This window comes from Ananas comosus, linkage group 17, assembly GCF_001540865.1.
Source record: "Ananas comosus cultivar F153 linkage group 17, ASM154086v1, whole genome shotgun sequence".
In the NCBI taxonomy this organism is placed as follows: domain Eukaryota; kingdom Viridiplantae; phylum Streptophyta; class Magnoliopsida; order Poales; family Bromeliaceae; genus Ananas; species Ananas comosus.
This window is the reverse complement of record NC_033637.1, coordinates 135,360-159,018: the sequence shown is the minus strand read 5'-3', so window position 1 is coordinate 159,018 and position 23,659 is coordinate 135,360. Positions and strand designations below refer to the sequence as shown.

Genomic DNA, 23,659 nt, shown 5'->3' with positions numbered 1-23,659 from the left:
CTTTTCTTTTGAGTTGCAGTTTTGCTAGGTTATTAGCCTTATCACGATTATGGTTTTTTTTTTTTTTCCCTATGGTTTTTGTGGGATTTTCTGTTAAATTCTCAATACAAAATGGCAGTTCAGATGGTTCTCTGTGATTTGCTCTGTCATTTTGAGTTCCCAATTCTCATCTTTTGAAGTAGAATATGAGACTTAATGGATCTGGTGCTTGTCCTGTAATTGAATTATTAGCCTCATGAATCATTTGGATTTTATTGTGGAGAAGTAATCTGCTTGTCTCGTGATTGGTCTAGATGGTTCTGATTTCAGACAAGAGTTGAGCCTTGGCTTCTTTTTAAAGAAGCATGCTACCGCTTTATTCGTTAAAATGATGAACTAAACTACAAAGTAAGACAATCAGACTTAAGAACGAGAGAGATGGAAAAAAAATAAAATAAAATAAAAAAACTACATGCAGAAAGAGTCCCAGAGGGTACAAAGAGAGCGGATGTTCACTAATAACTAATTCGTGGGGACCTTTTTTTTTTTTTTTGAAAATCCCACTGTTACGCTCTAACTAGATAGACCACCATGAAGAAGTAATTGTCAGTAACTCCCGACGCCCTAAGACCCCACCTTTGGAGCTGCTTGCGTCCCCAAGTCTATTCGCAGAAGAGCAATTGTATATAAACTTCTTGTTCGGTAGTTGATCCTCCAATAGCATTTTAACTGTATCACAAACTACAAAAAGGTGATCTACCGACTCTAGCTTTTCCTTACAAAAAACACAATCCTCCTCCCCGTGCCAACTACTTTTCAACAGGCTAACTATCATTAGCGCCCTACGTTTCAGAACTATCCAAATAAAGACTTTACTTGCAGAGGTGCTCTGATAGACCACAACTGAGCAAAGCTTGTGTCTTTAACACCACCATCTTGCAGGAAATCATGCAGTGATTTGACTGAGAATTTATCAAATCGCTCCCATCTCCATGTAACAATGTCCTTTTCACTGTTAGGTCTGAGCTCGGATAACATCTCCTTCAGCATCAGTGTTGAATCTCTCATAGGGTGAAACTCGCTCATTCTGTCCTATAGAATTTGTCCTTAAGAAAGATATATGAAAAATTGCCACAAAGCAATCTGACCTGCATGTCTTTTAGTGACTGATCTAGAGAACTCGAGAAGAAGCGCATATCACAGATTTTCTGCCATTGTCTGTTGTTCTTTTGCTCTAAATCAATTGAGAGGTAAAGCTAGCCCAGTGTGTCTTGCACTAGCGCCATAAAGGGGATGCGTTTCTTTCGGAAGTGCGTTACTTTTTACTCACTGTTCCAGTGTTGCTGTGGTCCTCATAACTATTCTTTCGCTTTCCTCTTGTGTTGTGAACTATAGCAGCAGCTCGGATGGTGCTCTGCACATTATGCAACAAATGGGTTTGTGTCTCTAATTGAAGGATTTTTTTTTTTTTTTTTTTATACATATCGGAGGGTGTACAATATACCTTTTCTGTTTGAACAGTTGAGTTCTCATAATTTTAGCTGATGAGATGAATGTGGTGCGTGCCATGTGTTCCTACAAATGGAGGGGTCCAGTCGTCGACTCGATGTTGCTTTTGACCAGAGGATCATCCAAGTTGACTCTATGCCAGCTTTGTGGTCTCTCCTCGTCCTCCTTAGTTACTCGAAATTCTTGAAAAATCAAATGCTGTAATTATAGTGAGAAAAGGTGTTAATGGTTTGGACCACGCGCACATGACAAGGACAATGGGAATCCTTGAACGGGCGGAACACGCGGATGGTGTTTATTCTTGGGTCTACCAACCAATCACGGCTAGGGGAGGTATCTTTATTTCTTTTCTGGGGGCTCATGAGTTGGTTGATCTTTCTTATTAGTCTATCATTAGTCGTAGGATGTGCTATGATTTCTCCATTTGGAAAATGCTATTCGTTCTTCACCCTAGTTACGATGACGAGTTGTTGTATTTGTATACGCAAAAAAAAAATAAAAAATGAAAAGTGTAGTTTCCAAAATCAGGCTAAACAGCCTCTTACCAACTTTTAGCCTCCTTATCCGCGAGTGGGAAACGAAGTGCCCATAAATGTAGCTAGCTGCTTTGACTCGCCAACAACCAAAGACTAATTTACATTTGCGGTTGGGCTCATGAGATCACTCTCCGTTGCTTTCGCTTGTCCTGTAACAACTCTAGAGAGCGAGCGAACCATCTAAATTAAAAGGTAGGGGTAGGTGAGGAACGGATCAAACCACGATCGATTGATTGGTTTGGTCCAACTAAACTAAACTGGCTTAATTTCTTTCGTAATCGGTTTGATTTTTGTTTTTTTTCTGGAACCGAAAAATAGAAAACAGATTGGCCGGTCCGAGCGAATATATTAAAACTAACCATATATCACACGATTCTTCAGTTGAAAATGATCCTAAAGAATATAAAATTAAGCTAGAATATATATATATATATAGTTCTATGTATATGTATACTTTTTAGTCTTAATTCTTCAGTTAGCTTCCAATATATATATATATATATATATATATATATATATATATATATATATATATAAACTATGGATTTTTAACTTTTTCTTTTTTTATTCTTAGCTATGACCAAATTGAACCTTGCCCACCCCTCCTAAAATTGAAAGTACGTGGCACGTGGGAGTCCACGCCCATCCACTGCTACCCACAGCGCTAGCCGTACGGGAGCCGATTCAGACGCTAGCTGCAACCCATTGAGCAAAAAGACAGTAGCAAAATGGGGCGACCACTTTTTTCCAGTAGCAACGGGATTCTTTGATTGATGATGGTAGCCCACTTAAATTTGTTTCCGTGGGCGTAGTGGGAGGGAGACGACTCAGACTAACTAGTGTCCATATTTTCCTTTTTCTGCCCGAAATTAACTAACCTCTCTGCCCCGCGCAGATACCATTTAAATTTAGTGTTTGGTAGCATCAACACCTTAATTTGTAATTAGGATTTAGGACAAATTAATCCCTTCTCGACGTGCATGCTCATATATATATATTAGAAAAAGCTTCAACTATTATACCAGATCAGAAAGCACAGCAACACCGGACTAGCTGGCTAGTGGCTTAGCGCATGCATGCAGTGGGCTTTTTGATTAAAAGGCGCGGCATGGTAAGTAAGTAATGTTGCTTAATTAATGTCATAATATTCGAGACCCCCATTGTCCGACACCTACCTAGATGTGTTTATTATATATATATTTTTTTATTAGATGCTCATTGCGAGCGAGCACTGCTGCATCGATGCTTAAATTTATAGCCAGTAAATTTTTTTTTTTTTTTGAGAAATAGGTAGCACGCTATCCGTTTCGTTTTATTTCATTTAGAAATAAACTTAGCTAAAAATGTGAATCAACGAGGATTCGAAATTAGGTCTCGGGTATCAACCATCAGGCCCTTTGCCACTTGCTCTGGGGACGGTCGGTTATAGCAAGTAAATTAATTATGTGCGATATATCATATGAACATCACCGTTTCTAGCTACTACATGCATGATCGAAGTTCAAAAAAGGAGAGCCAAACAAATTAAGAAGTGGTGCATGCGGTGAGTGGGCAGGAAACAGTCCCCTCACTTTCCGAGTGGCGTGCTCTTAAAAGAGGACAGAAACATCAGATCGATCCAAAACAATAGCAGGGGAAAAAAAAAAAAAAAAAAAAAAAAAAAAAAGGAAATGGAGGAAAAAAAAAATCACTAGTTATAAATAATTAACGACCGGTGAGTGCACTCAAGATTAGTTGAGCAAGAACACGGAGGAGACAATTAATTAATAGCAGCCATATATCATATGGAGTAGCGAGGGCGGCGTCGGTTCGCACCATGCATGCACGCCCATGACTTGGTACCAAGACCCCTAGCTACATAATTAATATATTCCCCCACAAATATGCCAGCTTAAGCCACTGATTAAAGATTATTATTTTATGTTTTATGGCGGGGTCTGGTGAGATGTACTGCAAAACCTATATCTATATAAAAACATATGTAACCCTCGGTGACGCTAATTACTTCGTGCAGGGAATTTCCCTCCCTTTTAATTAATTGTGTCTTCCTGATCTCTACGGCTTGTTCTGGCGCTGCGTGTAGATGTAGTCCAAATGGGCCTCGGAGATCATCCTCCTCTTCAAGCATTCCTCATCATTCCCGTGCTCGGCCTCGCACTCTTCCATTCCCATTAGCTGAAATCATCACAGGAAATTAAGAGAGAAATTAATTAATGGCTCAAAACATAATCCGACATGCACCGCGGACAGGAGAAGGGAACAACTAAGTTTCTGGCGAAACGATCGAGCAAAATCTCATGTAGAGGAAAAGATGCATAAGCTTCCGACAATATCGAAGTTTCGTCGTTAAATCCTCTCTCTCCGCCTTGCCTTGCTGACCCGTCTGTGAGAGGCCGTCAACAACTTCGCAGCTTCTGTTCCAATTAATGCATTATATATATATATATATATATATATATATATATATATATATATATATATATATAAGAGCAAGAGAAAAAGTCTAACAAAGTAAAGCGAAAAAGAAAACGTGGGCAGAAGATTTCGATCGATCGATGATGAGGATCATGGAGACGAAAAAGAAACGGACCGCACCAGCTTAGGCCTTATTTACATTCGTACCTCTTTGTGTTTGTTTCAAGAGATCGCGAGAGGCTCTCGAAGTGTGGATGAGGAAGAAGAAGAAGAAGACGAAGATGGTGAAGATGAGCAGGAGCAGGGGAGGTGCCCCATGAGAGTGAGGGCTTTGCTTCATGCTAATATCCTCGTCGCCCCAGCACTGATAAATTGGTTGTGAGCAAGAAAGCAAAAAAGAGAAGAGAAGAGAAGAGAAGAGAAGAGAAGAGAATTGCTCGAATGCGAAGATCAAAATCAGCTGGAGATGATGATGAGCAGTGGGAGAGGGGGAATGTGCTTATAAGATAGATATATGTATGTATATATATACTAATATATATATACAGAGATAAATGCACGCACATCTATGGGATCAGAATCCCGGGGGAGGGAGGCGCCCGCTTGCCTACAAACTCAGCACGGCTCGTGTGGGAGCCACTCCCCACTAACGCGGTTGTGCTAATCTCTAGCTCACATGCTGCTTTTCGATTTTAATTAATCAGTTCTAATCAGTTCTACTTGGGGTCAAATTTGCTTGGACTCTCAAACATATTACATATAATAATGACAGTTGGTGATTGATTAATTCAGTATGGATTTCACGGACGGTGTCATGTCATACTTCGTGCGTAGATTTTTTTAAAAAAAATAAATTACTTAATAATTAATACTGGTTTATTAATTAGATTTTTGAGGCCTTAATTACTTTCCTACGCAGTGCTAGCTTGTGGTGTTTTTGGTTGGTGCACGGCAAAAAAAAAAAGAAAAAAAGAAAAAGAAGAAATTTCTGGAGAAGCAGGGCTCTGTTTGGTTTAAGGATATAACACGTACAACTTGGTCTAGAGAAAAATAATTAGTATTAATCAGTCAACTATCAATGACAGCACTGAGAACAGCCTTGGCGTATATCTCATGTTGGCACGTACGGCTGAGAGGCGAAAAGAACAAATGCTATATGTATATATTTTGAATGTAAGAAATTAATTAAGTCTTTTCACCAACTGTTTCTAAGCAAAGAATTTGGTAGTTGTTATTCGAGATCTCAAGTTCGAATTTTAATTGATTCATATTTTCAACTAAATTTATTTCTAAAAATAATAAACGAAACGGGTAGCTACCTTTAATTTTCTCAAAAAAAGAAGAAATTAAGCCTTCTCTATCTAATTAATATTCATAAAAATAATATATTTAATTAAATTTATTTAATCCGATATAGAGTATAAGAATAATCTCTATTGACCTTATTTGAGTTTAAATTAATTACATTGCTTTTAATTTGTATTTCACTGTCTCATTTAAATGAAGCAAAAGTATATCTTATGTGATTTAATTATTATATATAATAGAAACTATCTATTAATTTTGCTTTTATTAAGTAAAATTCAGCGATCCTGGCTATCTAGTTTGGATGGAATAAAAAAAAGAAGGAAAAGGTGGGATGCATCCCTTTTATTAACGAAAATTCAATGATCCTGCCTATTGGAAGCTAGCAATGTGGAGCTGTGCATATAATTAAGACGAAAATAACTCAATGTGTGTAACAAATATCTCTGTCCCGTTCCTTTTAAAAGCATGGTGTGAAAAGAAGACGCACAAAGCGGAGTTTAGGCTCGAGTAAAATATGCGGATTGACCTCTACTCTTAAGTCTTTTTTGTGACAAAAAACCTGTCTTAACCCGCGAGCTACGTAATAATAATAATTAATAATAATGAATACGGCTTCAGGGGGCCATTATACTTAATTGACCCTGGACAATCATATATATATATATATATATATATATATATATATATGATACAAAAAAAATAATATTAGAGGTATGTATTTTACACCCACATTTTAGGATTCACACTATCTTTAACATTTTAATATTTTATAAGAAAATTTTATCAAAATATGTTGACAAGAAAAAAAAAAAAAAAAAAAAAAACTTATAACTCTTTGATTAATAAAGAGATGTAAAATTTATATTATAAAAATAAGGTATACAAAGTAGCATTGCTCGTACGACACATGCGTTCGTGTCCTCCACATCTAGCATATCTAATGATCATGATTTACTGATATCAAGTCAGTTCAAAATTATCCTTCAATTTGTTTTGTAGCTGAAAAATCCACGTAGGAACCCACAATATATTTATATCAAACAATGCGATGATCACCCTCGTGAACACGAAGCACTCGGTAGATTCTCTGCGGGGTATGCCCTTTATTGGATGCATCGGACAAGACACCTACTCTTTTAGTCTCTCTGGCAGGGGATCGACAATTTCTGCACTTTTAAGAGAGAGAGAGAGAGAGAGAGAGAGAGAGAGAGAGAGAGAGATTTTGTTTATGCTTTCAAATAAACAAGATGAATCTGGGCATGTTTGGGCGCGCGTTAGAGAGAGATCTAGAGACAAAGAACGAAGCAAGTGATCCGCTGCTTATAAGATTGAGTCATTAATCTTTAATTAATTTGTTAACTGTGTCCTTCATTAATTTGTACTGGACTCTAATATATTTATCAAACAGATTACCAAAAAAAAAAATTTGTTAGACGTGGGACATGCTTAAACAAATTGAATTATTTTTCAATAGTTTAAGTTTGTAGAGAAACAATTTGTTGAATATATATATATATCGGAGTAAAAAATTTTCAGTTCAAATTTCACATAATAGTTTTCAAAGTTGTAAAGAAGAAGTCTCCACACTAAATTATAACTTAAATAAAGATAGATAATCCCGACAGATAACTAAACTAACAGTCGCACCTGGCTTAATTTATTATTTTGGCTTTATATGGAAGTGATTTTAGAGTATGATATAAGCAATACATAATCAAGCAATCAAAACTCCGTGTGTTAATTGTGATAGATGCTCCAAATGCTATGCTGTGCATATCGCTGTACCCCTACTATTTGGATCGACACCTACTTAATTAAGCTTTCTTTTCGAGCAAGCCTAGCTAGAATGTCGTTTTGATTCCGAAACTGGGAGCGTAGTTTTGACTTTTGCGAATACGTAATTGAGTTGGCTTGATCGATCTGCTGACAACAATAGACAGTCAGACGGTTATATTATCTTACCTTCTTTCCTCAATTCCTCCATTCTCTTCCGTATGCATCCCGGCCACGTGTATGCAACTAATACGAGCAGCATCTTTTCTATATTTTGTCGTCTTGTAGTAAACAATCGACGAGGATTAAACAACGAGCTCACAAATTTAGGATCTGTCCGTACTTGGATAGATGATGGATATATGGCTAGCTGTGGATTAATGTAAAAGCGAATTGTATTAAAATTTCCGCGCATTTCGTAAATTAATTAGCGTGGAATTAAGGTGAGCTTATCGTCGCAGTTGGAGTGGTCCGGTTCGATGAAAGGCGGTGTAGAGAATCCCAAGATATATCAATCTGTGTAGGTAATGGAATTGACCGACAGAACGTGCATATAAATATATGTGATGCTTTAATTAATCCAATTAATGAGATGAGCCACGTTTAAAATATTGTTTACGGGTTTGATTGTGCCATATTAAATACATGGATAAACGCCGCGGTCTTGATAAAATCCAAGGAATTATATACGGGACATATATGTACAGCCGTACAGGCACCCTTTTAGAAGGGACCGATGGTGCTTATAATAAGTCAGAATTGACTATGTAATCAGGTAATTTTATTTCTGTATATATATTTAGTAACTATTTACTTACCATATTTAATAAAATATAATAATAGATTTATTAGTAAAGATAGTAGTGTTAATATCAATTAGACAATTAATTGCGGGAGTCATGGGATTGGATGGAGTAAAACCCAAAAAAATCATGATTTGGGTAGATTTAGATACCATTCAAAAGAATGAATCACATCAATCTAAATTTTCCCCAAATCTATTTATAATTTATAAAGAGCTAGAGCATATTATTTCATCTGTTTTGATTTGAACTAACCCAGCCCATGTATCTAGTTACAGAAGTTGGTATAGTTTTTTTTGTTTTTGTTTTTAGAGAGAGAGAGAATGGTAACACACTCTCCGTTTTATTCATTAAAAAGAATAAACTATGATACAATATATAGAAGACAATGAAGTCTCTAGAAAGATGCGAGAGAGGAAAATAAAAAAAAACTACCCAAAAAAAAAAAGAACTACCCAAAACAAAAAAAAAGGGTAACAAAAACAAGATATGAGCGGAAAAACCGGAACGAAAAGCAAACCAAACAAGATGATGATCATTTTTCTCGATCGAGCTGTACGAGGAAAAAAGCTCCTATATGTTTCAACACGGAGCATAAGGATGGTGGTTATGTGCTATATTGCTTTTTTTTTTTTTTTTAAGAAAGAGAAAATTAGTATATTATCAACTTCATTTATTTTTAAAAATAATTAAAATTTAAATTTAAAATGTCGGATATTAACTATTAAGCCTTCTCGACTTAATTACGCTAGCAATGATCAGTATATTAGTTCAATTCTTATGTAACTGTTTGTGAGACGGATCGAGGACATCCTCGGAGGAGCCCAACAAACAACGCTCATAATAATTAATTAATATGGCAGCCCGTTGTAGATGAAAAGGAATATTACTGGTTGGGTGGGGTACTCGACACGAGGAGAAAGCAACGACTTCCTCTAGTGGTGTCCACTCCTCAATAGGGATGCGTGATGGTGGGCGAGGGTAATGGAGAAGCACGAGAGAAATTAAGGAGGACCCTTTTTTTTTTTTTTTGGCTTTATTATTGCAGAGAGTGCAATATTCGTTGAACGTTGACAATTTATTACCTGGTATAAAGAGAATTATTATATAATTTTGATAAAATAAATTTCATGAATGAATTAACTCTTTATTTTTTAGTCCTCATGTTTAATTTTGCTGTTAAAAAAGTCGATCTGAGGCAGAAAAGTAAGACCAGAAAAAAAGACAAGGAGGTTAAAAAGAGAAGATAGAAAAAAGCTTTATTTCTTTTGGTTGATTGATTGAAGTGGCCATAAAATGCGTGCCGTGGCGACTGCGGTGACCCAGCGGGGACGAGACGGCTTGATCAAAGCATTGATATATTCTTTGGCATTTCGAGGCACTTTTTGTGCTGGCCGCGAGAGCTAGCTGCTTTGTCTACGTTCATCTTTCCACCTTGCCTCCTCCGCCTGTTACGCACACACCACGCACATATATATATATATATATATATATTATCAACTTGATCCAGACGTAGCTGTAGAACCTTGATAATGGACCGACTTGATAAACCCAACCGCCAGCTTCAATCAGCCTTTGATGGTTCATGGGCCTTTTCCTCCTCCTCCTCCTCCTTCTTCTTCTTCTTCTTCTTCTTCTTCTTCTTCTTCTTCTTCTTCTTCTTCTGTTTCTTGTTTTTGATTCGTTTTGCCGAAAACAGACATAGGCGAGTCATGAGCTCAGAAACAAACATGACGCTATCTATGCATACTCTCCTTAATTTATATAATTTTAGATTGGCATGTTGTGCCATTTATAGACAACATAATTGTCATTATGCTGCTAATGAGCGGCGGAATATATAGTTTCGTCCTTTTTTTTAACATGTGTGATTGCAGAAAATTAATCCGTGCTCTACATGTGGCCGCTCTTAATAAACCACTATATATAGTATGCAAAGTTACGAAAAAAGTACAATATTAGCAATCTAGGTTTGGAAGTTACATTAATTTGGTCTTCCTTACTTTTGACAAAACATTTCTTATAGAAAATTATCGCTTTTAAAATCTGCAAGTTTAGGCTAATATTTTGTTAGTTTGCAATTGCGAGTCACATTACAGTAATCTGTTATTGATATCCCCGGAGGATTTTGCAATTACTTGGCACATTAATTCTCATGAATAAGTAGTTACCATGATTCCACCTAGCTAGAGATTTAATTTCCCTATCTCTATCTGGAATTGTTAGGTGCATGTCTCCTATCCCTTTTAAGTGCTGGTAAGTAATAATTAATTAGTCAGCATCCGTAAAAATGTCGGTGTGTTACTGCTAACTCGATCATCATTTCAAACTTAAATCTAGTTCGTCTATCGCATAGAGATTCATGAGTCGATCATCACTCACGCTTCGCTTGAGGAGATGTTCTACGCGCGGTGTTAAAGCATTAATTACTCAGTCTCAAACTGATCTCTCCTGACCATGTTCGGCATGCACATGTATTCAAGTAGCTAGAGCTTAATTAGTGGGAACACAAGTCTCATTGCCACCATCGAGCAGACGTGAACGAAACCTGAAGGGGTGAGAAAGTCGAAACAAAGACCATGGGCCGGTGCCGGGGAAGACCGACCGTCCTCCCGAAGTATTTTCTGAAGGGTGAGGTGGCTGGGAAAGTGATCAAACCATGATTCAACGAGGTTGACTGGCCAACCTTAGCTGTACTGACCGGCTGGCGTGCCTTGCAAATTGCAGGCCCTACAGTGGGATATTGATAGATGGGCTTTTACACTTTCAGCCCGGTCCAAACACTGCCGTAGCTAGGAAGCATCAGCAGTGCATTAGCTGGTAGCTTCGTGCATCAGCAAACTAAGTCGTGAACAACACCCACCGTCCCGTAAGCAAATGCGCGTATATATATATATATAATAATAATAACTAGTACTAGTAGTTTCGTTTCAACTTGGTGCTTGTAGCAACCACCCCCTACCACCCCAACTTGTTGTTATTGGTTAAAAAAAAAAAAGAAAACAATAAGAATATTAGTTGGGCTTAAATCAAAAGGCGTAGCCACCAAATTAAATATTTTGTCTTGATTCGGTATGCTGACAAAATTAATTAGATGTTTCTGGCAAATTAATTTACTAGCTTTAGATATCATTCACTACAAGAAATCGGCCGCATGCATTAAGATAGGATATATGCCCACCCTATAGATGCTAGTAATTTAAATCTAATGGACTTCGCCCATGAATTTGTGTTAATTGATCGGGATTGAATTGGTCACGACATTAATTCGCACCGTTTATAATTGGACGGTGCATATTAATTATACTAAAATTAAATTAATTAGCGACTAAGTAATGAATTCCGTGTGTATATATAAAAGAGTTGTAAGAGATTTGCTTCCTAGTTGGTCGACCAACTAGTCTACCCGATCGATCGGCCGGACGGGGTACATATATAACCTACAGCTACAGGCATTTAGGAAAAATAAAGAAGGAAAAATTAATTGCTGAAGAAATCTGAACGTGCTCTTTATTATTACATTTCATTCATTTGCTCATAGAAAGTCGGCCAAACAGATAGATAATTGTTTGTTTATACAATCATTCATTCACCAAGTATATAATAATTAAATTAAGGAGAGAGAGAGAGAGAGAGAGAGAGAGAGAGAGAGAGAGAGAGAGAATCAAAACCAATCTTATTTACCTTTTTATGTGGCGCCTAGCTCGCGAGATAGCTAGCTCCGTGTATAGACAGACAAACAAAGTCGCTAGTGGCGCATGCAAGTGGATATTCATTCAGTAGTGGTATCGTCTTGTTGCATTATTATTGTGAGTAGTAGTAGGAGGAGGAGGCGTGTTGGCTGAGGCCGAGGGAGTCCAGGGGGTCATGTCCATGGGATAGCTTCCGAGGACGCGGAGGAAGGAGGTGAACTCCTGGATCTCGGCCAGCGCTCTCTGGGCGCGCGGCTCGGCGAGGGAGGCCTCGAAGTCGATGTAGAAGGTGTACTCGAAGCGCTTGGCGGTGCCGCCGGCGCCGGCGTCGTCGACGAGGCGGACGGGGCGGTGCTTGTGGGGGCGGCTCTCGATCTTGGAGAGGCGGATGTCGCGGAAGGCGAAGGCGGCGAGCACCTTGAAGAGCAGGGAGGTGCCGTCCTCCGGGTGGGCCAGCACGATGCTGGTCTTGAAGGGGCGGTCCGTCCGGGGCACGATGGGCTCGCGGGCCAGCATCAGGAACCGGGTCACGTTGCTGCCGTCGTCCTGGATGCCGTCCGCCAGCACCTCCAGCCCGTACAGCTCCGCCGCCCGCGCCGACGCGATGGCCGCCGTGTCCCGCAGCCCCTGGGCCGCCACGTGCTCGGCGGCGCCCGCGGTGTCGTCGAAGGCCTCGCGGGCCACGTTGAGGCCCATGCCCGTCAGCGTGAGCTCGCACTGCGCCAGGGCCTGCGGGTGGCTGATCACGCGGGTCAGCGCCTCCCGGCGGACCCCCGGGAGGGCCAGCAGGCAGTGGTGGACGTTGAACTGCACCTCGCCCACGATGTGGAGCCGGTGCCGCAGCAGCAGGTCGTAGTTGCGGTGGATGCTGCCCCCCAGCGAGTTCTCCACGGGCAGCACCGCGCGGTCCGCGATCCAGTGCTCCACCGCCTGGAACGCCGCCTCGAACTGGTCGCAGGGGATGGCCTCGCAGTCCGAGTAGGCCTTCGCGGCCGCCGCCTCGCTGTAGGCGCCCGGGACGCCCTGGTACGCCACGCGCAGCTGCGACCCGTGCAGCGGCGGCGCCGACAGGTCCGCTATCGTCAGAAATCCCGGCGGGCTCCGCTCGACGGGGACGAGCTGCAGGGGCTGATGCTGCCCCTCGGCGTCGTCGTCGGCGGCGGCGGGGGGTAGGTAGCGGACGGTGGAGGAGGAGTTGGAGGAGGAGGGGTCGCCCCGCCTGATCTCAACCTATGAAATAACCAACAGCCAACTGCTACCAAAAAAAGCAAGAAAGAAAGATAAAAGAGGAGCGCAAATTAATTTGGATGAAGGCCTCCTCAATATTAGTATTATCTAACTGGTCTGTTTGTTTGTCTGTTTGTTGCTTTATTGTTTCTTTCTGCAGCCTAGCTTTCTGGAGTAGAAAGCTTAAGACGGCCAAGGTGGGGGAATGCGGGGTTTAATATATGGTGGCGAGGGAGAAGAAAAAGGGTTTGGTGGGGGGCGCCAAGGAAATTAGGAGGTAAATTAATGGAGGGGGTTTGGTGGTGATGGGCCTGGTCAAAATCTCTCGGCCACCTACCACGAGAAATTGCCCCTTTACTACTACTACTACTGCTACCTTTGATCCGTTCTATTGTAGTATATTCACGTCGGAAATTTCAAATGTAAAACTTGCCAAATGCCATGCTTTTCTCCTGCTCACCAGCTCCGTTGTGTGTGTATATATATATATATATATATATCATCGCTCTGCACGCTTCAATAAAATTACTTCTTTTCCTTCCTATAATAATAAGAATAATAATCATCATCATCATCTGACACCAAAAAGAGACTTTCTTCTCTGTCTCTTCTTTTAACTATCTGGTGGGTAATTTGGTCGGAGAGGAATGACTTCTTATTTCGCGAGACCCTTCCCAATCCTACCCGATGTTTGGATCGAGTTTCGCACTTTTGGCCGACTGGAACGCTCCTGACTCCTGACTTCTTTTGTTTTTTTCTTTCTTTCTTTTTTCTTTTTTCTGTTTACTTTCCTTTCTCTTGTTTACGTTGTTTTACTCTTTTTCCTTCGGAAGTCCTGACTGCTTCCATTCTGTAAGCTTAGTTCATCCTCTTATTGAATGAAGCGGGTAGCTTGCTACCTATTTCTCAAAAAAAAAAAAAAATCATCATCATCATCATCATAACCATTGAGGGCGTAAAATGGTATTATTTTCTCAGACGTCCGCCAATAAACTATCAATTACATTTTCTGCATAGTATGAAAATCGGACGGGAAACATGACTTTCTCGTGGGGTCTGCAAATTAAATCTCGACACTCTGGATCCGCATATTTGCATTCAGTGTTATAATAATAACTCAAGATAATTGTGTCTACTGCTCCGCTTCTTTTCGGTCCTTTGCCGGTTACTAGTTGGTAGAACTTTTGAAGCATCAGTCAGCACAACTGCCGTGTACTACCGAGGTTAGTCTTGAGAGCGGCCGCCGTGGTAGACTCACGGTGTCCAAAGTCTATTGGTGATGCAACAGCAATGCTAGTTGAAGGGACTGCAAATAATAAATAATAAATCCAAATAAATTAGCAGAAACATCGAGTGCTGCAGGGAACCGGGCTGGACCCAGACGCCGTAGGGGGCAAGTTCGACGCATCCAGAAGCGGGCCTGGTTTGGGCATTCCATTTCTTCAGGCTAACTTTTCACAAATTTCAACAAAGGATCATGCACCTGCCCAATTGAATTCCAAATAAAGCTTAGTAAACTTCTCTCCTCAGCATTACGTAGTATAAGCTTCCCAATTGCGAACACCGGGGGAAAGCTCCTCCCATTGGAACAGATCTTTGTTCCATAACATACACAACCCAAGAGGATTCTACCTTGGGCTCTCTCTTGCCATACTAGTGGTTGAGCATTCATTGCATCTCGATCATTGCACCAATATAACAACAGAAAGATAGCCACCCTCAGCTCAACTCATTTTTAGCCTAAGTGGTTGACTTGCCCCTCAATGCAACTCGTTCTTCACACTTCCATTTTCGGGTAAAAGAATGGAGCATCTAGTTCATTCTGGACCCCCAAAAAAAATAAAAGAAGACTAATCTGGTCCATCTCATCTAAAAAATTTATATTCTTTTGGAGAAAAAAAATTGATAAAAAACAATGAAAACAGCAGCTGAACAACAGGTGTCCTCAGATAGTAAAAACATCACTAACTGGGACATGCAATGACAAAATGCTGAAATTTTGAGCACCGATTGCGTTATCATTCAACTGATCCGCTTGGGACTTCTTGCAAGTCCGGCAAGACGAGAGACTCCGAGCTAAAGAACTCTTCTGAGAGTACCTGCGCTTGCTCTCTTCACAATGTTGCAGCTGCTGCCGCGCCCTCAAGTTTGTTCCATAATTAAATGTGAGAGGGAAATTGACTGAATGAATACTTCTTGGGGTATCACGATCATGTTTACGCAGAGAGGACTGCTCTGTAATAGAAGGATGTGCATGTTTCCTCCAGAACAGATAGGATTCTTGCAGTTTTGCGGGAACCTGCAAACACATAAAATAACGTTAATCACCAGCTGCAAACTAAACAAAGGTTCAACCACCACCGTTCACAGAACTTAAAAGCGGAAGTGTGGTTTAGGTTGCCGAAATTTCATTTGTTCCAATTAAGGCACTAACTGATTTATGTTTGAATTGGATAACATCGTCAAGTTCCACATAGTTTTTATAACCAAATATTTAAGTGACATCAAAGATAGATGCTCTGCCATCTCCGCAAGAGATGTTGACATGGCTACTATTCATCTCTTGGAAATGACATAATTACTGATTCACTTGCCTACATGATCTGCCATATATATCATTTCCGCTTCCAAATCCCACTCTTCATAAGGAAAATCATTTTGAAATAGGGGAATGGCTGCAGCTCAATAGTGGTTGTTATAAGTAAGAGATGGGATGGGTCTCAAAATAACTGAGCGTCCAAGCTGACGCCGCGAACCAGAACTGGAAGAATTTATGGTAAAATTGAAAATGAAATGAAGACATCAAGGCAGCGGAATTGCATAGTCCGAGCACTGGCCAAGGGAAAGCTAATAAGTACCAATAAATAAAGAGAAAGAGGAAAGAAACTCACAAGTGAAATCAGATTCCCAGAGGCAACTGACAAGGTGAGAGAAGAGAAAGGAGAATTCCCAGGTTTACTTTCCCCTAGAGAATTTGTGCTTGTATCTTCATCAGCTCTCCCTTGGCGAACTGTACCAAAGCTTGCAGGTGCACTTTCATCTCCATCTTCATCTTCCTCGTCATCTCCATCATCCGAAGCAGCTGCATCCTGATCAGCTGCAGCAGGGGATGACTCATCTTTGTCCTTTCCAGCTGCAGCTCTCTTCTCTTCCTCTTCTTGCTTCATCTTCAACTCATTTTCCATATCTTCCAATGTCTCTTCCAGGCATATTTCAGCCTCGATGAAATCCAGCTCCTTCTCTATAAGTTTCAGATTCATTTCACTAGCTTTCTTCTTCTCCTCAGCCCACTTCTCAAATTTCTCAAATAAAGGCTTCAATGCATTCTCTACTTTTGTTATTAGGCGTGACAATTTGCTCTCCTTCTTTGCACCTGATGTTTTTCCAAAGAATTCATCGTATTCGAGAGGCAAAAACTCAACTTTTTCAGGATCCACATCCTCACCCTCTTTTAAGCGAGGTTGCCAAAATAAGCGAACACCATATTTCTCGTCATCCACATAATTAATAAGCCTGCCGGTACGAGTGTGAAATATGAGAGGATCTTCTGTATAGATGAGCTTTGATGGATCTTCAGGGTCAGGTTCAGGTTCCTTGTTTATGAGAACAAATTCAGGATCGTCATCACCTAGCTCATGTGAAAAAGAGCTAGCATTAGATGGAGCTATTGATACAATCAACTACAAGAAAATGAGATTACCCAAGTTTAGGGAAAACATGCTGCAACTAGACCATTCAATTTTCCACACAAAAAAGAGGTTTTAAGTTATAATACTGGATAAACACTCGCAAGCATTCACGCCAAGTACAAATGATACTACAGTTAAACTTACATGAAGAGTGATGAAGATCATTAAATTAATGCATACTTCCTGTTTTAGGGAAAATCCAACAACCAAATGGATGTAATGGAACAAGCAGAGAAAAAAGAAGAAAATTAAGCACAGATGACTACTATAGACAACACCACCAGCAATCCCTGTGCGTACAAGTGTCCAGAGTATCATGTGAAAGACAAAGGCCGAGCAATCTTTTAAATGCATAACTACTGAAAAACGATCTGACACAATTTAATAGGCAACTACAGAGACATTCAAAAAAACAAAAGAACAAGAGCTACTTTTACTTCTTTTTTTTTTCCTTTAGGCCCATGACCAGAAACTAAAGATGCTGCATAGCTCAAAGGGACAACTCGGTTCATACAATGGATTTCTTGTTTTGGACAATTTTCACCATGAATGAGTTCATCTAGAAAGCCCAACCATTTAAAACAAAACAATTAAATGAAAAGAAGAGATAAGTTCATACAGCATTATGTAGATAGAAGTTTCATGTACGACTGTGTATATATATATGAGGGCAGATGTAGGCAGGAGAGGAACAAAAACAAATTAAAAACTCAAAAAGACTGAGATGATGCACATCTAACTAGAAAAATTAAGTCACCTTTAGACCACCAATATTCAAGTTCAGCAGGCATAGGGATCCTCAATGGTGCTTTATAGAAAGAACCTAACCATAGCTCCCTTTCTTGATCGACTTCTTGCACATATGTCTTCCAGTAATCTGGAACCTGAGCCCAGCAAATTATTGTCGCAAGAGAAATGATAATAGTTCATCATACAGAAAAAGAACGTAGCACTTGGCTTACTTCATAAAATTGATTGATAAACCCAGGAGCCATCCATACATCATCTTCTTCATAGAAGTATGGATGTTGAGGATCACCATAAGGACCTCTCTCTTCCCTAACCACTATAGAAAATTTTAAGTGGGAATAAAATAGTAATTAGTCTTCAATAAAATCTTACTGTATGCATGTTAAAGAGTCATCAAGTGTACTGAAATTTGAAGGACAAAAGAAGGGATAAATCTGTTCACAATAAAAAAGGATATATTATATAGATGTAGAGGAAAAAACAGTTTAACACTGTTGCTAAGTAATACTAACTTAGATCATCATTATACAGCATGTGTGAAACAAATGCCATGCTAGCATACATATAGGATTATATCAGTTCATCTCAAAGATAGAAGAAATATCTCCCACTACTGGCTCCCGATAACAAAGAAAGCATCCAAATAGGAAGCGTTAGATCTGATACAGATAGGTTAATCCTATTGAAAAAGGGATCTAGGGCATATTAACATGAACATCACTTTTTGCAGGCAATCAGAGACTCCAGAGTTTTATTATTTCAACCTAGTAAATATGCAACTGTCTTTCCTTCATATATCTTCTATAGCAAGAAAGCAGTGATAGGAATAAAAGTTAAAGTTTGAGATATACTTCCATCAGGCTTGTTAACGAACATCCGTGCCTTTGCAGCAGCTACTTCAGCAATACCAAAATGCAACTGAAAAAACCTGTTCGTGAACACAAATTCGAGAGAAAGCACTTAATATCCAACATGGTAACAAGGTGCCATACCGCCGAAACATCTTCATCACAACCCGTTGAATCCTCTAGATGCTCTCCAAAGTAGAACCTTCCCTGTCAAGGATAAAAAAATTTTTAGGTCCTAAACAACTTGTACAAGTTATAGAAACAGTGGTTGTCTCAGGCTGTAAATAACCCATTCTGCACAGCCTTTGGTCAACTAATGCTAGGCTAGATAAATTTTAATAACTCAGGCATCAATTTCTTTCCAATCATGAAAAGCTGTATACAATAAGTTAAGCGAGATGAGATTTTGCATCCAGTCAGCATGCACATACATATATAGCCCTTTCATTAACTTCATATACCCCACAGCCATGCATTCTTCCATGCTTCCACTGCCCAGCGTATCTGTATCGACCTTTTTCTCTGTCAGAGGAACATAATTGCAAACATATAAGATATGAGAAGAAAGAATTTCCCAATGTAAGCTCAAAAAAAGTTCAAGAACGAGTAGAAACTAGGAAACGTCATGGACCAAGCCGCATCTGTTCAACTAAGACATCAACAACTCAACTAGGAGCCAAAGTTTTATCTCTTTATGAATAAAGATATACAGCCAAAGGTCCACGCACGCATCGACACCAATATTTCATCATCATCAGATTGCAACGAGAAACAAAATCTGCACTGTTAATGCGGTCCTATTAATTAGCAAACAAAAATAAAATCTTGCCATATTAGGTTGAACCATTGATTGTACATTACAATAACAGCTTTGCATTGTTAATGCAACCCTATTAATTTCTAAACAGAACGAAAACCAACGTTACAGCAGCAGCAAAAGATATAAAAATAGCTTTATTGATGGATCACACAAATTATTTAATAAACTGAAGCATGCTAAATATGAAGGTAAATGATCATGTAATCTACAAAGAGATCATTACTAAAAATAAACAAAAAGCAAAAAATCAAACACTTACGGTTTTTCTCCGAACACCTTGATCCATTCATCCCTTTCGTAGAATGGGATTTCTACTTTATTTCCAGCAAGCAATAAGCTATCTTCCATGTCCATCTCCAGCCACCTTTTGTCCTCCGGGGACATGAAATCTCTGGATATAATTCTACCTTCAGCACGCATTTTAGCTTCAAGCCTGGTCATTAAAATAGAGTGTCAGACTTGTAGCATGAGATTAGCTGTAACACGCTCAATTTGCAACGTACTCTGAACCAGGTGCAGGCTCTACGCCAGGAATATCTACTTCAATAACTCCATGACCTTCCATTTGATTCTGAAGCCACTCCCCTTCATATCTACATTTAGAAGGCATCCCTCATAGACAGTCCTATGTCTTACTTGGGTCAACAAAATTAATATACTCAAGTAATTGCAACTCTACAACCATGTCATGCAAAAGGAGGAGGAAAAAATTTCACAAAAAAAAAGAGAAAAGAAAAGGAAGTAACTATCAGAAACTGCGTAATAACTGCTCGTAGTTTATATGAACACAATTAGCTGTTTCAGAGCCATTAGTACGAGGAAACCAAACAATCGTAATTTGAAGATGTCGAAATAGTAATTTTAGAACCACGAGGTGCAACAGCATTTGATGGCTTCAAACAAATACGCGATCTCACCTGACAAGCCCATCTTCAGCAACATAAACTCCTTTCCCGTGAGCCAAATCATCCCAAACAGTTCCTTCATAACTGTAACAGCAAAATAAATCAAAGCATAGCAAAGTAGTTACTTTTGACACTTGAAAGTGGTATCCATGCTAATTATACATGGCAGGCAGAAAATATCACAGAGAAAGATGCTAAACATAGTACGTATCAGCAGTAATGAAACGAACCGCATTTATATCACATACATATACATCTAGAATTTCCCTCGTGATACTCTATCAAGCAATAACTTCAAATTGTTCTACTCGCTCAGCTGCTTATTTAGATAGCAAATAAACAGAAAAAGGAGAAACATGTTGCATCGTATAAAAGGCGGCTGGAGATGGCAATGGTACGAGTCGAGTTACAAGTGACAAAGGGCGCCCCGCAGGCCGCAGGCAGGCACTCGGGAGCTGCAGCACTGAAAAGGAAGGGAAACAAGCAGAGCAGCATTTCGACAAACAGCTTACGAGCCGAGTTTTCTCCAGCAGACAATAGGCATTCTATTGGCCGCTCAGCTCACGGACAAATTAATGAGAGCAAAGGGCGGGCGGAGGACTCACGTGCTTCCGTCGGGGAAGACGTAGCTGACCCATTTGAGGAACTCCTCGATGCGGTCGAGCTCCTCGACGACGGACCTGGGGTTGGAGATGTCGTAGTGGTTGTCGGGGATGGCGGGGTAATACTTGCGGTAGGGGAGGTAGAAGGGGGCGATGGGGGGGTCCCTTCCGGCGGCGAGCTCCTGGCGGACGACCTCCCAGTCGTCGTCGTCGGCCCAGGCGGGGTCCCAGCCGGGCTTGGTCATCTCGAGTGGGGCGTCGGCCCAGAGCTCGCGCAGGTCCTCCTCGCGCCACTTCTCCGGGTCGCGGGGGAAGTCGAAGAGGTCCTCGTGGTACACGTAGTCGCGCTCCTCCTCCTCCGCGCGCTTCCGGTTCGCCCGGCTCTCCAGCGCCTCCGCGAACTTGCGCACGTTGCTCTCCGCCGAGTTGTCGTCCTCCTCCGCCTCGCTCGACTCGTAACCCCCCGCCTCGTAGTCGTCCGACGAGTACTCCGACTCGTCCTCGGATTCATCGGACGAGGACGCGGACGCTGCCTTCTCGTTGTCCTCCCCCCACGCGGCGGCCTTCGCTTCTTCTTCTCCCGCTTCTTCTGGTCCTCCTCCTCCTCCTCCTCCTCCTCCTTGCTGCTGATCGTCATCGCCCGCCATGGCAGCCGCGCGGATAGAGATATAGACAGAGAGAGAGCTGGAGCCTGGAGGAGGAGGAGGAGGAGGATAAGGTGTGCGTGCAGATAGAAGATAGTTGTGGGTGCGGCTGCGCTTGTGCGTTCTAATTAATCTACGCGAGGCAATCCGAACGAAAGTGAGCTCCGTCACCGTGCCTTGTCCTCTTGCCCTCTCGCTTGTTGGCGCTCAAGTCTGGTGAGGGTTGATCTTGGCCGTCTATTTGGCGCCCGGCGATTTCAGCGGTTTATTGATGGGCCGCCGCTCCTTCTTCCCATCCCCTTTGTATTGCCTGGGCCAAAAGCTACTTCCGCCTAGATACAGTTCGGGCTCGGCCTAGGCGGACAATAGTACGGAGACTCGAAGCCAGACAATATTCTCTATCTGAGTAAGAAGGCTGACCCGGACTGGGCCCCGAAAACGAAACGAGGCAGAAATCAACAAAGGCCCGTATAGCATCTGGCTGCGTCTAAATGTATCTAGCTACCCATCTATACAAGGAGGGACTCTTAATTCCTCAAACGTGTCAATTGGGCGGTCCAAGTGTGCTCCGTAGATAAGGATGGGTGGAGCCCACATGGGCCGTGTTTGGGACTGGGAGAGGCACCATCAGGATGCGAACTCATCCCAGTCTAATCTGGTGTAGGAATTAACTTTTGGCCGGCTCTACCGGACAAACAGTTTGGCTTAATTTCCAAATTGCAATCGGATAAGAGCATATGTATTCCCTACTCTGACGCCTCGCCTAACCCAAAAACTATCCCTTTCTCTAATAATTGCAGCCTATTGTATGCATAGCAATAATGAAAATTATTATCTGATTTTTTCTTTTTTTTCATTTGGACCAGCTAAACTAATGATCGCGTAATCAAACATACTATTATGTAGAAATATAACTGATTACTGTCAGTTGAATCAAATTATTACTATAATGAATATGTTTCAATTGGTGATTTTTCTAACACAATGCAATTTAATCTGCTATACCAATGTCTGTAAGTAGAGATCTGTATAGCGCTAGATATAGTACATTCGATAACTAATCAAAAATCGGCAAACAAACACAAATAGATATGTTGAGAGGTAGGGGCGGACGGTAAAAAATTGTGGGGGAGAGGAAGTCTACTATATAACACTTATACTATATTATATATTCCCAATTAATTACATATTTTCATTAGAGAAAAAAAAGTATAATAAAAATTATAATTGAATGGATAAAATTTTTTAAAAATAATTAATTTAAATTATTACATCATAAATATAAATAAATAAATGTTACGTTTTAGACTTTTTCGACGAGGGGAAGGGTGGGTGAAGCAATAGTGTGCAGTCCGTTCTTTTCTGCTTCTCCTCGTTTTGCATCTTGTACACGTGAGAGAGAGTGTGCAGTGTGCAGTAAACTATTGGTGGTCACAAGCAGCGCCACGCTGCCATGGGCTGACACGGATGGATTGATCGAGATCGCACCTTCCCCAGCTCTTCCACTCACTTTCCCGCGTCCCTTGCTTGCCCCTGCTTGAAGACGATAACTAAAAGCGACGGAAGGGAAAGCACGACGACAAGATCATTACCGACCGACTGTCTCTAGCGTAAATGGTAAAAATATTTGATGATTGATATCTGAGATCTAAATTCGAATTCTAATTAATTTATATTTTCAGCTAAATTTATTTTTAAATAAAATAAACGAAACGGATAGTATATTATTTTTCTATAAAAAAAAAAAAGAAGATTATTACCGCTGCTCTAGAAAGAATATGAGCCCGTTAAAGTATCTAAATAAAGAAAAGAAAATTTTTTTTAAAGAAAGAACAGAGTGTGGTAATTTTTGTTTTTGTTTTTTTTTTTTTGAGTAAAAGAGGGAGGCAAAATTGGGTTTTTTCGATGTGTACAGTACTACAGCACTTTGGTTGCATCACATCGTGCAAAGAAATGAAACGAAACGACTATTTTGAATCTATTTCTAGCTTCAATTCGTTCGCTCAACGGCTGAGCCAGGTGGGTCTGGTGGAAGGCTATTTATTCATTTCAAGAGAGGGCACTAATAAGAGGGCTAATTTTGGATACACCTATTTGTTCTGTAGATATTGGCATGTTGCTCTTGAAAACAATATAGGTATTTTTAGGAAGTATAAATA

At 40.4% G+C, this 23,659-nt stretch overlaps 2 protein-coding genes and 1 long non-coding RNA gene across 4 annotated transcripts; all 3 read right to left on the bottom strand.

The window, feature by feature from the left end:
- Positions 3,696–4,984, bottom strand: LOC109723417. Its single transcript, XR_002219662.1, has 3 exons — positions 4,647–4,984; positions 4,353–4,438; positions 3,696–4,199 (listed from the first exon to the last, which is right to left on the bottom strand). It is a non-coding gene; the product is annotated as an uncharacterized LOC109723417 (long non-coding RNA).
- Positions 11,779–14,091, bottom strand: LOC109723287 (arogenate dehydratase/prephenate dehydratase 6, chloroplastic-like). The gene is made up of 2 exons (XM_020251612.1): positions 14,059–14,091; positions 11,779–13,245 (listed from the first exon to the last, which is right to left on the bottom strand). The coding sequence occupies exons 1-2, from the start codon at positions 14,089–14,091 to the stop codon at positions 12,100–12,102; spliced, it is 1,179 nt and encodes a 392-aa protein (XP_020107201.1). The 3' UTR covers positions 11,779–12,099.
- LOC109723405 (protein TIC 100) lies at positions 14,178–21,838 on the bottom strand. 2 transcript variants are annotated; one of them, XM_020251752.1, is made up of 12 exons: positions 21,677–21,838; positions 20,860–21,547; positions 20,267–20,338; positions 19,853–19,942; positions 19,609–19,782; positions 18,961–19,051; positions 18,674–18,736; positions 18,533–18,599; positions 17,894–17,997; positions 17,689–17,815; positions 16,134–16,870; positions 14,178–15,541 (listed from the first exon to the last, which is right to left on the bottom strand). In XM_020251752.1, the coding sequence occupies exons 2-12, from the start codon at positions 21,501–21,503 to the stop codon at positions 15,188–15,190; spliced, it is 2,523 nt and encodes an 840-aa protein (XP_020107341.1). In that variant the 5' UTR covers positions 21,504–21,547; positions 21,677–21,838; the 3' UTR covers positions 14,178–15,187. The 2 variants fall into 2 exon arrangements, with proteins under 2 accessions (XP_020107341.1, XP_020107340.1); XM_020251751.1 differs by having other exon boundaries at positions 20,860–21,838.

Coding starts and splice junctions, on each gene's coding strand:
- LOC109723287 (XM_020251612.1), bottom strand. CDS start 14,091: ATGGAAGCAGTCAGGACTTCCGAAGGAAAAAGA. Junction 13,246..14,058: donor GGACTTCCGAAGGAAAAAGA/GTAAAACAACGT, acceptor GTTATTTCATAG/GTTGAGATCAGGCGGGGCGA.
- LOC109723405 (XM_020251751.1), bottom strand. CDS start 21,503: ATGGCGGGCGATGACGATCAGCAGCAAGGAGGAGGAGGAGGAGGAGGA. Junction 18,737..18,960: donor TTAATGAAAGGGCTATATAT/GTATGTGCATGC, acceptor TATCCTTGACAG/GGAAGGTTCTACTTTGGAGA. Junction 17,816..17,893: donor TTATCAATCAATTTTATGAA/GTAAGCCAAGTG, acceptor TGCTGGGCTCAG/GTTCCAGATTACTGGAAGAC.